The 15,929-nt window shown below is 44.0% G+C and overlaps 1 protein-coding gene across 6 annotated transcripts in view; it reads right to left on the reverse strand.

Moving 5' to 3' along the window:
* Positions 1-15,929, reverse strand: part of LOC140212548 (collagen alpha-6(VI) chain-like) — a 156,572-nt gene that overhangs the window by 133,064 nt on the left and 7,579 nt on the right. For all 6 annotated transcript variants that reach the window (XR_011889743.1, XM_072283503.1, XM_072283500.1 and 3 more), the window contains exons 3-5: positions 6,675-7,289; positions 5,136-5,768; positions 834-1,397 (exon numbers count right to left, since the gene is read on the reverse strand). Coding sequence is in view for 5 of the 6 variants with exons in the window: in XM_072283503.1 (XP_072139604.1) it covers positions 834-1,397; positions 5,136-5,768; positions 6,675-7,289 (1,812 nt within the window). In the remaining variant the exon portion in view is untranslated. The remainder of the gene's footprint in view (positions 1-833; positions 1,398-5,135; positions 5,769-6,674; positions 7,290-15,929) is intronic.

Here is a 15,929-nt window from a genome sequence, read left to right on the forward strand (position 1 = left end):
TTTTACAACTCTCTTAGCCCTTATACAATTATGCTGAAAAGTGGCCCTTTTTAATGCTTGCCCTGGATTTGTCGGCCTGCCACTTTTACTTTTCTCCTTGGTACTTTTTGCTTCTACCCTCACTTTACACCCCTCTGTCTCTCTGCACTGGTTCCCATCCCCCTGTTGTGAACTAACCTCCTCTCGCCTAGCCTCTTTAATTTGATTCCCACCCCCCAACCATTCTAGTTTAAAGTCACCTCAGTAGCCCCTGCTAATCTCCCTGCCAGGATATTGGTCCCCCTAGGATTCAAGTGTAACCCGTCCTTTTTGTACAGGTCACGCCTGCGCCAAAAGAGGTCCCAATGATCCAAAAACTTGAATCCCTGCCCCCTGCTCCAATCCCTCAGCCACGCATTTATCCTCCACCTCATCGCATTCCTACTCTCACTGTCGCGTAGCACAGGCAGTAATCCCGAGATTACTACCTTTGCGGTCCTTTTTCTCAACTCCCTTCCTAGCTCCCTATATTCTCCTTTCAGGACCTCATCCCTTTTCCTACCTATGTCATTGGTGCCTATATGTACCATGACCTCTGGCTCCTCACCCTCCCACTTCAGGATATCTTTAAAAGTACGTAAATGTCACGTGTCATCAAGCCACCATGTGATATAAGCATACCTCACTTAAAGTAAAAATCAAAGTTAGACTCGTATCTTTCAGATTCCTTTGTTTTCATTTCAATTAGTATTATGCTTTGAAGTTACGAAGTATAATACCAAGTCCTGATATTTACGATATTGAAACACTATGCTTCCCATGTTTGACCATTTCTACAAACAAAAATCATTTACCTTCTTTTGAACACATATCCCGCAGAACAGCATGTTTTATTTCTGTCAAGGCATCATAGTTTTTAGTGTAGAAGACCCTTTCTATTTCTCCACTGATCTGTAGGAGTTCAGACCGTTCGGTATGTTCTACACCAACAGCATAAATATCTACCCCTCTTTGTCTTAATTCTGCAGCAGCTCTTGAAACCTCATCTTGTGATTTTCCATCTGAGATGGTGATCAGAAAACGACGAACACGATTTTTACGACTTTGATCCGCTTCGTTAAAGAGCGTCTTCATATATGTCAGTGCTTGGCCTCCCATTGAATACTCCCCTCCAGTTAATCTGATTTTGTTAATTGCTGCTATCACTTCCTTTTGATTTGTATATTTAGTGACGTCAAATTCTGTCTGTGCAGTATAACCATATTGGACAACACCAACCCGAATTTTGTCTTTGCCAATCTTGAACACACGTACAATATTTATCATGAAATCTTTGATGTCTTTGAGATCTTCAGATGATAATTTGCCTGACCCATCTATGAGGAAGTAGATATCGGCCTCCTCTGTATCAATGCAACCTGAAATGACAAAGCAAACAGATTTAAGTACGAACCGAGCATCACACACAAAACGCTGGAGGAATTCGGCAGGTCAGGCAGCATCTATGAAAATAACTACACCGTCAACGCTTTGGGCCTGGACCCTTCATCAGTACTGGAAAGAAAAGGGAAGAAGTCAGAAAAAGAAGGTGGGGGAGAGGAAGGAGATAGATAAAACCAGGTAGGTGAAGGAGGGGAAATGAATTATGAACCTGGGAGGTGATAGGAGAAAAGGGTAAGAAGTAATATTTGTCCTGATGACTAATGCCACTCCTCCCCTTTTAACATCTTCTCCTCTATCATATCTAAAACAAAGGAACCTGGAACATTGAATTGCTAGTCCTGAGCCTACTGAAACTAAGTCTAACTAATGGCTACAATATCATAATTCACAGGCATACCTATGGTCTAAGCTCATCTGCCTTACCTACAATGCTTCTTCCAATGAAATATACACAACTCAGTACGTTAGTCCCACCACGCTCAGCCTTTCTGTGTCTGTCTTACAAGTAGAATTAGTATCTACTGTCCCCACAGCCACTCCACTGCCAGACCTCTCACACCTCCCACTCTGGTTCCCACCCCCTGCAACTCTACTTTAACCTCCCCCCTCCCCCGAGCAGCTCTAGAAAACCTCCTTGCAAGGATATTTATATTGCTCCAAATAGCACTAGCAAACCATCCCAGTCGAACAGGTCAACTGTTTTGTCACTTCCTCAGAGAATTCAGCATGCCTCATGAAGAACGACCTGCCCATCACAAAGCCATGCCAACTATTCCTAAGCCGATGACACTTCTTCGAATTCTCGTAATCTTTGCCTCTAAGAATCCTCTCCGACAGTTTGCCCGTCACTGATGTAAGAATCACTGGTCTGTAATCCGCAGGATTATTTTTATTGGCTTTCTTGAACAAAGGAATAATACTTCCTATCCTCCAGTCTTCTGGTACTACTCTTGTGGCCAACGAGGATGCAAAGATAAGTATCAACAGTGCACCATTCTCTTCACCCACTTCCCATAGTTATCTTGGGTATATCTATCCAGTCCTGGGAACTTACCTATCCTAATAATTTTTAAAAGCTCTAACGTTGCCTCGATCTTAACTTCAACATGTTCCAGCACATTAGCCTGTTCTGCACTGACCTCACATTCATCAATATCCCTCTCATTATTTTCCTTTTTCTGGGGGCACTAATGTATGTCACAGGTAGCAATCCTGGTGTCACTACTTTGGAGGTTCTGTCCTTCCATTTGACATTTAGCTCCCTGAACTCACCTTGGAGGACCCCATCATCCTTCCTTCCTAAGTCACTGGCACTGAAATGGGCCAGGTTCTCTGGTTGCTCACCCTTCCCCTTAAAAATGTTATAGACTAAAATAGAGATGTCTCTGATGCTGGCACCTGGGTGGTAAGGTACCGTCTGGGAGTCACATTCTCATCCACATCCACAGAATCTCCTGTCTGTCCCCAACCAGTGAATGCCCTATCACTGCTGCACATCTCTTCTCCTGACTTTGCTTCTGAGTCACTGAACCAGATTCAGTGCCAGGGATCTGACTGTGGCTTTCCTCTCATAAGTCATCCCCCACAACTGTATCCACATTGACATACTTGTTATTGAGGGGATTGGCCATTTAAGTACCCTGCACTGACTGTATATTCCCATTCCCTCGCCTATATCCAGCAACTCAGGAGGCGCTGCCTCACTGAAACTCTTGTCAATCAAGCTCTCTGTCTTCCGAATGATCTGTGAGATCCGCAGTAACTTTAGCAGAGACGAAGAAAGAGGTAGTTTTGGGTCTCTTAAGGGACACTAAGGTGGATAAGTCCACAGTGCCTGATAGGATACAAAGCAGTTTGAGAGAGGCAAGAGGTGAGAATGCTGGACTTTAAACAACATCTCTGTGTTTTTGCTTGCACAAGAAATGTCCTAGAGGACTAATGAGTAGTTAATGTCGTTCGGTTGTTCAAGAAAGGGAAAATACTGGAAACTCTGGATGGGTGAGTTTTGCTAATGGAGAGGATTCTTAGGGATAGGATTTATCAGCATTTGAAAACCATGGCCCATTTTGGGATAGTCAGCTTGCCTTTGAGTAGGACAAATCGTGTCTTTCTAACTTGGTTGTACTTTTCAAACTTGGCAATGGTGATTGATGAAGGTAGAACTGTTGATGTTGTCTTCTCGGGTTTTAGTAAAGCATTTGACAAAATCCCTCATGGGAGGCTCATCAGATTAAGACATGTGGGATCCACAGTGAATTGGCCATTAGGATTCATAGAAATCAGAAGGTAATGGTTGATGTGACTTATTCTGGCTGGAAGTCTGTAACTAGTGGTGTTCTACAAGGATTTGTACTGGGATTTTCACTGTTTGTGAAGTGGCCTGTGTGAAAATATGGATGGTTATTAAGTTCACAGATGATACAAAGATTGGTGATGATTGCCAAGGGATATGGTAGGGTTTAGATCAGTTGCAGATATGGTTGGAGAAATGGCAGATGGAACTTAATACAAGCAAATATGAGGTTTTGCACTTTGGGAGATCAAACGTAAAGCGCCAGTACACTGTTAATGGCGGGGCCCTTAATGGAGCTGATGTATGGAGGGATCTTGGGATACAATTCTAAGGCTCCCTGAAAGTAATTGCATAGGTGACTAGAGTAGTAAAGACGGCACGTGGGATATTCACCTTCATTAGTTGTGGCATTGGGTTCAGGAGTCAGGGAGCTAAGTTAAAACTTTATAAAAGTTTTTTTATAGGTCACATCTGGAGAATTGCATTCATTTCTGGTTGCCCCATTATAGGAAGGATGTAGCTTTGGAGAAGGTGCAGAAGACGCTTACCAGGCTGCTGCCTGGATTAATGGACATTTCATGTGCTATAAGGAGAGGATGGATAAACTCGAGCTGTTTTCACCGGAGGAGCAGAGGCCGGGGGGAGATCTGATAGAAGTTTGTAACTTTGTGAGGGACGCAGATCGAGTGGACAGTCAATATCATTTCTCAGGGTCAAAATATCTGATAATAGAGAGTATACATTTAGCATGAGAGGGGGCACATTCAAACAAGATGTGCAGGACATCTTTTTTTACACATAGAATGGTGAGCGCCTGGAATACACTGTTGGGGTGGTGATGAAGACAATACAATAGAGCGTTTAAGATGTTCTTAGGTAGGTAAATGAATATGCAGAGAATGGGGGGATATGGACCTTATGCTAAATTAACCAGTAATTTTTATCTGACCTTAAGCCAACTTGCCTTGCCTTACAAGGCACGAAACGAAAGACTGTGTGGTGCGCCACTCCTCACACAGACAGTAGGTGGCCGTTGGCTCACAAAGAGTTTATCTGTCTTTTGACAGGTTTTGTTTTTAGTCCTGCTGGGTGCCTACACACCCTCCTCCCTGGTTAACCGAAGAGCACCAGGGGGTGTGCCGGTTGAGTCTCCGACAACCCGACCTGAGACAGGTAGTACTGGGCTACGTGGTACCAGTAGCAAGGCAAGGCCCTGACCCTAGGCCTGAATCAACGTCGTAGTAGTAGTAGTAGTAAGCCAATTTCTTTCTCATGTTCATGTTTACCCCACTTCCCCCAAGAAATTAACTTATTGGCTTTCATGAAAATGGTTCTAAACAATTTGGGGAACTCAGAAGCAAGGGTATCCCTTCATGTAATTTCTATACAAATAAAATTCACTAATGTACATACTACTCACTTTGCTGTAGTTGATCTGTTTGTTCTGATCTTACTGATGTCAGATGGACGATCCCAACACAGATTTTCTTTTGGATAATTCTTTCGATATTTTCTAAATCTATAAACCTCTGTATACTTAAAACAAAGTTTTCGGGAGGATATGAGGCAATTTTTGTAAGCTCACTGCTTTGGGTGTTTGGCATCCCTAAGGTGTATACAACAACACCAATACGTCGAAGGGCAGCAGCTGGCTTTTTGACATCATCATCAAAGTTTCCATGCGTGATCATAAATGCAATTTGAGGAATTCCTTGTTTTTGCCTGCTACCAGCAACCAATGACTCAAAGAAATTCTCTCTTATATAGGTCAGAGCAGCTCCTGCATTTATTTTTCCATTCCTAACAGGTGTAAACTTAATCGCATTGACATGTTTTAAAATGTCATCCTTGTTCTGGTATGAAGTAAAGAAAAACTCTGGTGTTGGACCTGCGCCATACCGAATCAAACCAACTCTCACTTTCTCTGAGCCAATATCAAGTGCTGAGATGAAATTCTTCAGAAAATTGAGGATGAGCTGGAAGTCTGTTACTTTAATTCCGAATGATTCCTCCAGAAGGAAAACAATATCAGCAATTGAAGCAGTTTGGCACACTGAAAATAAAGAAAACATTGTAAATTCATCCAGTGGCATTTGCCAAAAGACTAGATATCTATTTAGTAAATAAAAGAACACTGAGTGTGTGTGCTATATGGAGCATTGAGAGACAACCTTTAGCTTCTGCTCAAGATGCCCACAAATATCAGAAAGTAAAATTGGGCTGTCTGATGTTGGCATGGGAGACCCAAAGAAATATTTGTTCAAAATTATAACATGTTGAAGATTGTCGCCCATGTTCTGGCATGACATAAGTTAAGACTCTGATATCAGAATATTTTAATTTATAAGTTAATAGAATTTAAACATATTACTTAAAGTGTAGCTTTTTCAAATCATTTAGAATTTTTAATTCTTTTACTATATTTTAATAGGATAATTTATTTTGATAGCTTTTGCATAACTTTTAATGTTTCTAAATGTCAAGGACATTTCATGAAAATAGTTCTAAATTATTTGGGGAACCTCATCTTCATATATCTTCTCTCAGTGTTAACTATTCAAGCACTGGTATCTCAAACTGCCCAGTACCCAAAGACTTTAAACATATTACTCAATTTTGCTGTGTGCCTGACCCCAATTTAGGTTACAGGGACCAGTAGGAAAAAAAGTTAAAGCTAACACATCATTAAAAGTTTACCTAATTAAATGGCTGAGATTTAGCTAATCTTTGAGTTTTTCACAAATATTAATGGTTGAAGCAATTGTTCCTTGAAATTAAAATAAAAATTCAAAAGTAATAATGGAAACATTGCAGATGATTTATTTTATAATAAGAGACAATTTAACTTGATCTTTTTCTCCTCAGATTGCAGTACTCGTAGTGATGAGTCTCAGTAGAAGTGCTTGGGTCCCAATATCTTCAACAAAAGTGTGCATCTGAAAGAATAAAGAGTCATTACCTGCTGGTTTTTCAAGCTCTTTTAGCAGGAAGTGTTTTTGCGTTATTGTTTTGATTGCAGTGGCTATCTCAGCAGCAACTAGCTCAAGACGATCAAAGCGATCAAGTTTGATTACAAATGGGTATGCTTGAATAAAGGCGATTTTGTTCAGATCGCTTTCAGATGCCCTTCCTATACCAAGGGAAATAGCCATCACGCCATTGGCTTTCAATGCCTTTGCAGCTGTATCAATTTTATCATCTGATTGTGCAGCAGCAATAATTATGGCAATCTGAGGAACACCTTTATCTTTTCGGCTCCCAGCAGAATTGACAAAGAGGTTTCTGTTCATAAAGTCTATGCCGCGTCCTATCCTTGGTACTGCTCCACCCTTGAAGGTGAATTTGCTCCGTAAATAGTTTGTCACCTCTTCTTTTGTCTGAAATTTATTCAGTAAGAATTCAGTTCGTGTATCTCCACTGTACTGAACAAGTCCAATCCTGTATCTATTGGGTCTAATGTTCAGCTGATCAACAATCTTCAAAATAAAGTTTCTGATATATCGAAATCTAGTTGGTCCCACATTTCGAGATCCATCCACGAGGAATACAATATCAGAATAGTATTGATCCTTGGCTGTCAATTTAAAATAAGAGATACACAATAAGTTTATGTAGAAAATTGTTCACAAACAATAGAAAACCTGCAGATGCTGGAAATCCAAGCAAAGCACACAAAATGCTGGGGGAACTCAGCAGGGCAGGCAGCATCTAGGAAAAGATACAGTCGATGTTTCGGGCTGAGTCCTGCCAAAGGGTCTCAGCCTGAAATTTCGACTGTGTTCTTTTCCATAGATGCTGCCTGGCCTGCTGAGTTCCTCCAGCATTTTGCCTGTGTTGTAGAAAACTGTTAATTGTTTACAGGCTAGCAATATTATTAATAAATGGTGTTATCTGCTTAAGGCACAGCCAACTTTTAGAATGAGATTCCAAACTAATAGAAAAAACAAAAAGCTTTTTAACTTCTTTCTGCTGGAAATTACATTTGGCTGAATAATGTTGATGATAACCTTTCAAGGGAAGGACATGCTGATGGACAGATTTTGACACATCTCATTTTGGCTCCACCACTGCAATCACTATTAAACCCAGCAGTAGAGTGATATGGTGAAGATGGAAGGCAGATGCTCATCTCAATTACTTTCTTCAGTCAGAGGAATAGCGGCTGCATTTGTTTGATGCTTTAAGGAAAGGCAACTGCTTAACTTTCAGATAAAGTACGATAACTCTAAATCAGCGGTCCCCAACCACCGGGCCACGGACCGGTACCGGGCCGCAGAGGATGCGCTACCGGGCCGCGAGGAAACGATATGATTTGGCGATATGAGTCAGCTGCACCTTTCCTCATTCCCTGTCAAGCGCACTGTTGAGCCATTACGCGCGCGTCGTCCATGTCAGCGCAGGAAGGAGATCAACTCCTCGAGCTTGCAAATGACGACGGGCTGAAAATTCTGTTTGACATAACATCTCTGCCGGCATTCTGGATCAAAGTCAAGGCCCAGTATCCCGAGATAACCATGGAAGCACCGAAAACGTTGCTTCCATTTCCAACATATCTCTGCGATGAATGTAACAAAAACTAAATTGCGGATTAGACTGGACATAAAGAACCCCGCTCGAGTATCGCTGTCCCCCATCACCCCTCGATGGGACCGTCTTGTTGCAGGAAAGCAAGCCCAGGGCTCCCACTGATTCAGTGATATTGGTGCGTTGCAATGATTTTATAAGTTCATACGGGGAAAGTGTGCGCTGTGTTTAATATCCAAACATTACTCAAAATATTATGATGCTATTGACTTATATAACCATATAACAATTACAGCACGGAAACAGGCTATCTCTGCCCTTCTAGTCCATGCTGAATGCTACTCTCACCTCGTCCTACCGACCTGCACTCAGCCCATAACCCTCCATTACTTTCCTGTCCATATATCTGTTCAATTTTTCTTTAACTGATAATATCGAACCTGCTTCTGACACTTCTACTGGAAGTTTGTTCAACACTTACTTCAAGCTCCCCTGTCCCCCTCTGATAATTGACTTATCGCTAAATTCATGCGAGGAAAATGAGCTATGTGTTTAATATTAAATTTGTTAGATAAAGCCTTTTAGAAACGAAATTGAGTGTATTAGCTACTTATCACCGATATTCCGGTCGTGATTAACACCCTCCTCCGAACAGAATCGCCAAAAACGATTTGTAGAAAAATAATCGGCAGGTGCCCGCGCAAGGCTTCATGGTCATTGTAGTCTTTCTCTGGTTAAACGCGACGTATTTGACTGCTAACAACAGGAATTCTGCAGATGCTGGAAATTCAAGCAACACGCATAAAAGTTGCTGGTGAACGCAGCAGGCCAGGCAGCATCTCTAGGAAGAGGTGCAGTCGACGTTTCAGGCCGAGACCCTTCGTCAGGACTAACTAAGGGAAGAGTTAGTAAGAAATTTGAAAGTTGGAGGGGGAGGGGAGGGAGAGATCCAAAATGATAGGAGAATACAGAAGGGGAAGGGATGGAGCCAAGAGCTGGACAGGTGATAGGCAAAAGGGGATACGAGAGGATCATGGGACAGGAGGCCTAGGGAAGAAAGACGGGGGCGGGGGGGTGGGGGGGGGACTCAGAGGATGGGCAAGGGGTATATTCAGAGGGACAGAGGGAGAAAAAGGAGAGTGAGAGAAAGAATGTGTGTATAAAAATAAATAACGGATGGGGTACGAGGGGGAGGTGGGGAATCAGCGGAAGTTAGAGAAGTGGATGTTCATGCCATCAGGTTGGAGGCTACCCAGATGGAATATAAGGTGTTGTTCCTCCAACCTGAGTGTGGCTTCATCTTTACAGTAGAGGAGGCCGTGGATAGACATGTCAGAATGGGAATGGGATGTGGAATTAAAATGTGTGGCCACTGGGAGATCCTGCTTTCTCTGGCGGACAGAGCTTAGATGTTCAGTAAAGCGGTCTCCCAGTCTGCATCGGGTCTCGCCAATATATAAAAGGCCACATCGGGAGCACCGGACGCAGTATATCACCCCAGTCGACTCACAGGTGAAGTGCTGCCTCACCTGGAAGGACTGTTTGGGGCCCTGAATGGTGGTAAGGGAGGAAGTGTAAGGGCATGTGTAGCACTTGTTCCACTTACACGGATAAGTACCAGGAGGGAGATCAGTGGGGAAGGATGGGGGGGACAAATGGACAAGGGAGTTGCGTAGGGAGCAATCCCTGCGGAATGCAGAGAGAGGGGGGAGGGAAAGATGTGCTTAGTGGTGGGATCACGTTGGAGGTGGCGGAAGTTACGGAGAATAATATGTTGGACCTGGAGGCTAGTGGGGTGGTAGGTGAGGACCAGGGGAACCCTATTCCTAGTGGGGTGGCAGGAGGATGGAGTGAGAGCAGATGTACGTGAAATGGGGGAGATGCGTTTAAGAGCAGAGTTGATAGTGGAGGAAGGGAAGCCCCTTTCCTTAAAAAAGGAAGGCATCTCCCTCATCCTAGAATGAAAAGCCTCATCCTGAGAGCAGATGCGGCGGAGACGGAGGAATTGCAAGAAGGGGATGGCATTTTTGCAAGAGACAGGGTGAGAAGAGGAATAGTCCAGATAGCTGTGAGAGTCAGTGGATAAGCTGTCTCCAGAGACAGAGACAGAAAGATCTAGAAAGGGGAGGGAGGTGTCGGAAATGGACCAGGTAAACTTGAGGGCAGGGTGAAAGTTGGAGGCAAAGTTAATAAAGTCAACGAGTTCTGCATGCGTGCAGGGAAAAAGCGCCAATGCTGTCGTTGATGTAGCAAAGGAAAAGTGGGGGACAGATACCAGAATAGGCACGGAACATAGATCATTCCACAAACCCAACAAAAAGGCAGGCATAGCTAGGACCCATACGGGTGCCCATAGCTACACCTTTAGTTTGGAGGAAGTGGGAGGAGCCAAAGGAGAAATTATTAAGAGTAAGGACTAATTCTGCTAGACGGAGCAGAGTGGTGGTAGAGGGGAACTGATTAGGTCTAGAATCCAAAAAGAAGCGTAGAGCTTTGAGACCTTCCTGATGGGGGATGGAAGTATATAGGGACTGGACATCCATGGTGAAAATAAAGCGGTGAGGGCCAGGGAACTTAAAATCATCGAAAAGTTTAAGAGCGTGAGAAGTGTCACGAACATAGGTCAGAAGGGATTGAACGAGGGGTGATAAAACCGTGTCGAGGTATGCAGAAATGAGTTCGGTAGGGCAGGAGCAAGCTGAGACAATAGGTCGGCCAGGACAGGCAGGTTTGTGGATCTTGGGTAGGAGGTAGAAATGGGAAGTGCGAGGTGTGGGAACTATAAGGTTGGTAGCAGTGGATGGGAGATCCCCTGAGCGGATAAAGTCAGTGATGGTGTGGGAGACAATGGCCTGGTGCTCCTTAGTGGGGTCACGATCGAGGGGTAAATAAGAGGAGGTATCCGCGAGTTGTCGCTGTGCCTCGGCAAGTTGTCCCTCTGTCCCTCTGAATATACCCCTTTCCCATCCTCTGGGTTCCCCCCCCCTTGTCTTTCTTCCCAGACCTCCTGTCCCATGATCCTCTCGTATCCCTTTTGCCTATCACCTGTCCAGCTTTTGGCTCCATCCCTTCCCCTCCTGTCTTCTCCTATTATTTTGGATCTCCCCCTCCCCCTCCAACTTTCAAATCCCTTACTCTTCCTTCAGTTAGTCCTGACGAAGGGTCTCGGCCTGAAACATCAACTGCACCTCTTCCTAGAGATGCTGCCTCGCCTGCTGCGTTCACCAGCAACTTTGATGTGTATTTGACTGCTACTCTTGTCCGTTGGCAACCATCCCGCACTCCCCCCCCCCACCCCCCCCCCCCCGGGTCAGCCGGTCCGCAAGAATATTGTCAACATGAAACCGGTCCGCACTGCAAAAAAGATTGGGGACCCCTGCTCTAAATAATCAAACTAATTTTATTAATTTTTGTTAACATATCAATTTGTTATTAAATCAAAATATTTTTTTTTCTTGGAATACATAAATCCCTTTGAATAGATTATAAAACGACCCTGCCTAACATTGCCTCCCTGCCTACCTCTGAGATTGGGGAGGTCAATAAAGCTAATCAGCGGAGTTTTGAATGAGCAAAGGGACAAACTGGGATGAAGTACTCTGCTGAGACAAAATGAGCATGATTCCGTCCATTATGTCCAAAATTGAATTCGATGATGATTTATCACACGATTCTTTTCCTCTCTGACATGGCTTTACTGCAGAATGATTTTGTGATTTAGTCAAGTGGACCTACATAGGTTGGACTAAACAGAAAGGAAATTTAACTCTAAAGAATGGTCGGTGCAGAAACCTCTCATGATGAAGTTTCAGCTGTTCTTCCAAGCATAGATATAGTTAGCACAAGGCCAAGTGGTTAAGGCATTGGTCTAATGATCTGAAGGTTGCTAGTTCGAGCCTCAGCTGAGGCAGCATGTTGTGTCCTTGAGTTAGGCACTTAACCACACATTGCTCTGCAATGACACCGGTGCTAAGCTGTATTGGCCCTAGTGCCCTTCCCTTGGACAACATCGGTGGCATGGAGAGGGGAGACTTGCAGCATGGGCAACTGCCGGTCTTCCATACGACCTTGTCCAGGCACAAATCCATGGTCTCATGAGACTAACAGATGCCTATAGATATAGTTAGCATGGATGAGCATTGAACAGCAGTTAGCTTTACCATGGCTAACCAAAATGTTAACACCCTCCCTATTTCCTTCTACGATGCTTTGCCAGAGAGAACCCAGTTGCTCGGATTGAATGGATCACTGACTTTTTTCCTAATTTTGCAGGCATACAGGAAATGCAGCAGTTGGGCTGGGTACTAATACAGTGTGGAATTCAAAGGGAATCAGGAAAGGAAAATCTCTACAGTTTGGAATGAGTGGTAGCGTGACAAGAGTCTACAAGGGTGAAAGGGTTGGATGCATTGATCTGAAGGGTACTAACAACCAGGAATCAGACATCGGGTTAGTAATCACGGCTCACTGGAGTGGGAGCCTAGTAGGATGATTGGGGTGAAAATCAGCCACTGGAAACAGTGGAAGAGTGAGCTGGCCGACAGATAGGTTATCAGCATGGGGTTGGGATGTGTGATCGATGGGTAATTGCACTGTTGTGATGGGCAGATCAGAACGTGGTAGATGGTTATTTGATGGAGGAAGATAGTTCCGCAGATCCTTAGAGATAAAGTCGAGTGAGAATCATAGGCTGGACAAATGGGAGTAATGTGGTGCTGGGGGTTGGATATTGCAGGGCAACTCAGATAAGTAGAATGTAAGGTAAATGTATGATATTAAAACAGGAATGAGAGAATGAGATATGCAAGTTCTATCTGACCATACAACATCCCAGCTGAAGTACCAAACATCTGCAGCTTGTAGATGTGCCTGTAGTTAATCTTTTCTGCCTGTAGTTAATCTTTTCTGCCTGTAGTTAATCTTTTCTGGTTGCAACACTGGCATCTATTCAGTAACATGAGAAAATCTGCAGATGCTGGAAATCCAAAGCAACACACACAAAATGCTCAGCAGGTCAGGCAGCATCTATAGAAACGAATAAACAGGCGACGTTTCAGGCCTAGACTCTTCATCAGGACTAGAAAGGAAAGGAAGAAGTCAAAATAAGAAGGATGAGGGAGAGGAGGAAGAAGCACAAGGTGGCAGGTGATAGGTAAAACCAGGAAAGGGAGAGTTGGTGAAGTAAGTAACTAGGAATTTGATTGGTGAAACAGAAGAAGGGCTAGAGAAGAGGGAATCTGATAGGAGAGGACAGAAGACCATGGAAGAAAGGGAAGGGAGGTAATGAGCAGGTAAGGAGATAAGGAGAGAGGGAAATAGGAATGGGGATTAGTGAAGGAGAGGGGTGGGCATAATTTATCAGAAGTTCAAGAAATCAATGCTCATGCCATCAGGTTGGAGACTACCCTGATGGCATACAAGTTGGTGCTCCTCCAACCTGAATATGACCTTATTGCGGCAATAGATATCGCTGACATGTTGGAATGGGAATGGGAAGTAGCATTGAAATTGGTGGCCAGTGGGAGACCTTGCTTTTTTGAGGGAGGTGGAATGAAAGTGGGTTTCTCCAGTATATAGCAGGAAACACCGGCAGCACTGGATACAGTAGAGGACCCCAACAGACTCACACATGAAGTGTCTCCTCACCTGGAAGGACTGCTTAGGGCTTTGAATGGTAGTGAGGGAGGAGGTGTAGGGGCATGCGTGGCACTTGTTCTGCTTGCAAGGATAAGTGCCAGGAGGGATATCAGTGGGGAGGGACAAGTGGACAAGGGAATTGCTTAGGGAGCAATCCCTGCAGAAAGTGGGAGGGAGGGAAAGATGTGTTTGGTGGTGAGATCCCACTGGAAATGGCAGAAGTTACAGAGAATTATATGCTGGACGTAGAGGCCAGTGGGGTAGTAGGTGAGGAAAAGAGGAACCCTACCCTGGGTAGGGTAACTGGAAGATGGGGTGAAGGCAGGTGTGCAAGTAATGGAAGAGCTGAGGGTGAGGGCAGAATTGATGGTGGAGGAAGGGAAGCCCTTTTTTGAAAAAACAGGACATTTCAGCTGTTCTGGAATGAAATGCCTCATCCTGAGAGCAGATGCAGTGGAGACAGAGGAACTGAGAGAAGGAAATGACATTCTTTACAAGTGCAGAGTGGGAAGAGGTATAGTCCAGGTGGCTGTGAGAGTCATTGGATTTATAATAGACATCAGTAGATAGACTGTCTCCAGAGATGGTGACAGAGAGGTCAAGAAAGTGGAGAAGGTGTCAAATATGGATCAAGTAAATTTGAGGGCAGGGAGGAAGTTGGAGGCAAAGTTGATGAAATTGATAAGCTCAGCAGGAAACAGCACCGATGCAGTTGTCTTTGTAACATAGGAAGGGATTGGCAGCAATGCCAGTGAAAGCTTCCACAAAGCCAATGAAAAGGCAGTCATAACTGGAGCCTATGTGAATGCCCATGGCTATACCTTTGATTTGAAGGAGGGGGGAGAAGCCAGAGGAGAAACTGTTGAGGGTGGGGGCCAGTTCAGAGGAGAGTGGTGGTGGAGTGGAACTGGTTGGGTCTGTTGTCCAGAAAGTACAGTAACAGAGAACTTTAAGACCCTCCTGATGAGGGATGGAAGTGTATATGGACTGGACATCGATAGTGAAAAATGAGACAATCAGGGCCGGTGAACTTAAAGTTATTGCAAAGATCAGGAGTGAAGTGCCTCTATTTGATAATGTGAAGAAATTAACCAGGCATGTTCTGCTACAAAACTACAGGACAAATCCAATTCAGGTAATTACTACTCAATCAATCTACTCTCAATCATGAGCAAAGTGATAGAAACTGTCACCAACAGTGCTATTACATAACACTTACCTGCCAAGAGCTGACTTATCAATGCTCAGGAATTTCCCAGGACCACTAGACTTCCCAACATAGTCCAGAGTTCTCAATTCTAAAAGTGGCATTAGAGTTAAAACCCTTGACAAAATGACAGAGAGTGACATGAAAGGCATTGGACATCAAAGGGAAAATACTCCACTTGCACAGAGGAAAATAGCTGTGGTTATTGGACAATTACCCTTGAGTGATTGCCCATTTCCAGCTTCTTCATCATTGACAATCCATTCATCATAAGGTCAAAAGTGGGATGTCTCGGATGATTACATTAAGTTCAGTTCCTCAACATCTGAAGAGGCTCCTGCCTGAATACAGCAACACCCAAACAACATCCAGGAATGGACTGGTATATGACAAGTAATATTCATGCTACAACAGACACAGATATCTAACAATTAACAAAGATCTAACAATCTAACAATCTAACAACTAAGCAAAGTTAGCCATCCATCTATGATGTGAAAAGGCATTAACATTGCCAAACTCCCCCACCAGCATCACCATGGCCCACAACCTCATGCACTAGCCACTTAAATATCATAGCTTTGAGAACAACCGTGAGGCTGGGTATCCTGCAGCAAGCGACTTACATTCTGACCCCTAATGCCTTCAAACCAGGGGCATGACACCAGGGAGTAGTGTGATGCAACATCTTCCATCTGCTGGATGAGTGCATTTCTGACAGCTGTCAAAAAAAAAATCCTGCACTCTCCAGGACAAATCAGCCTACCATCAACCATCATAAACTCCTCCACCATCAGTGCTCACTGGATGAGTGCACATCATCAGTTATTCACCCAGGCCGGTCTG

The sequence above is a fragment of the Mobula birostris genome, chromosome 19 (genome assembly GCF_030028105.1).
Source record: "Mobula birostris isolate sMobBir1 chromosome 19, sMobBir1.hap1, whole genome shotgun sequence".
In the NCBI taxonomy this organism is placed as follows: domain Eukaryota; kingdom Metazoa; phylum Chordata; class Chondrichthyes; order Myliobatiformes; family Myliobatidae; genus Mobula; species Mobula birostris.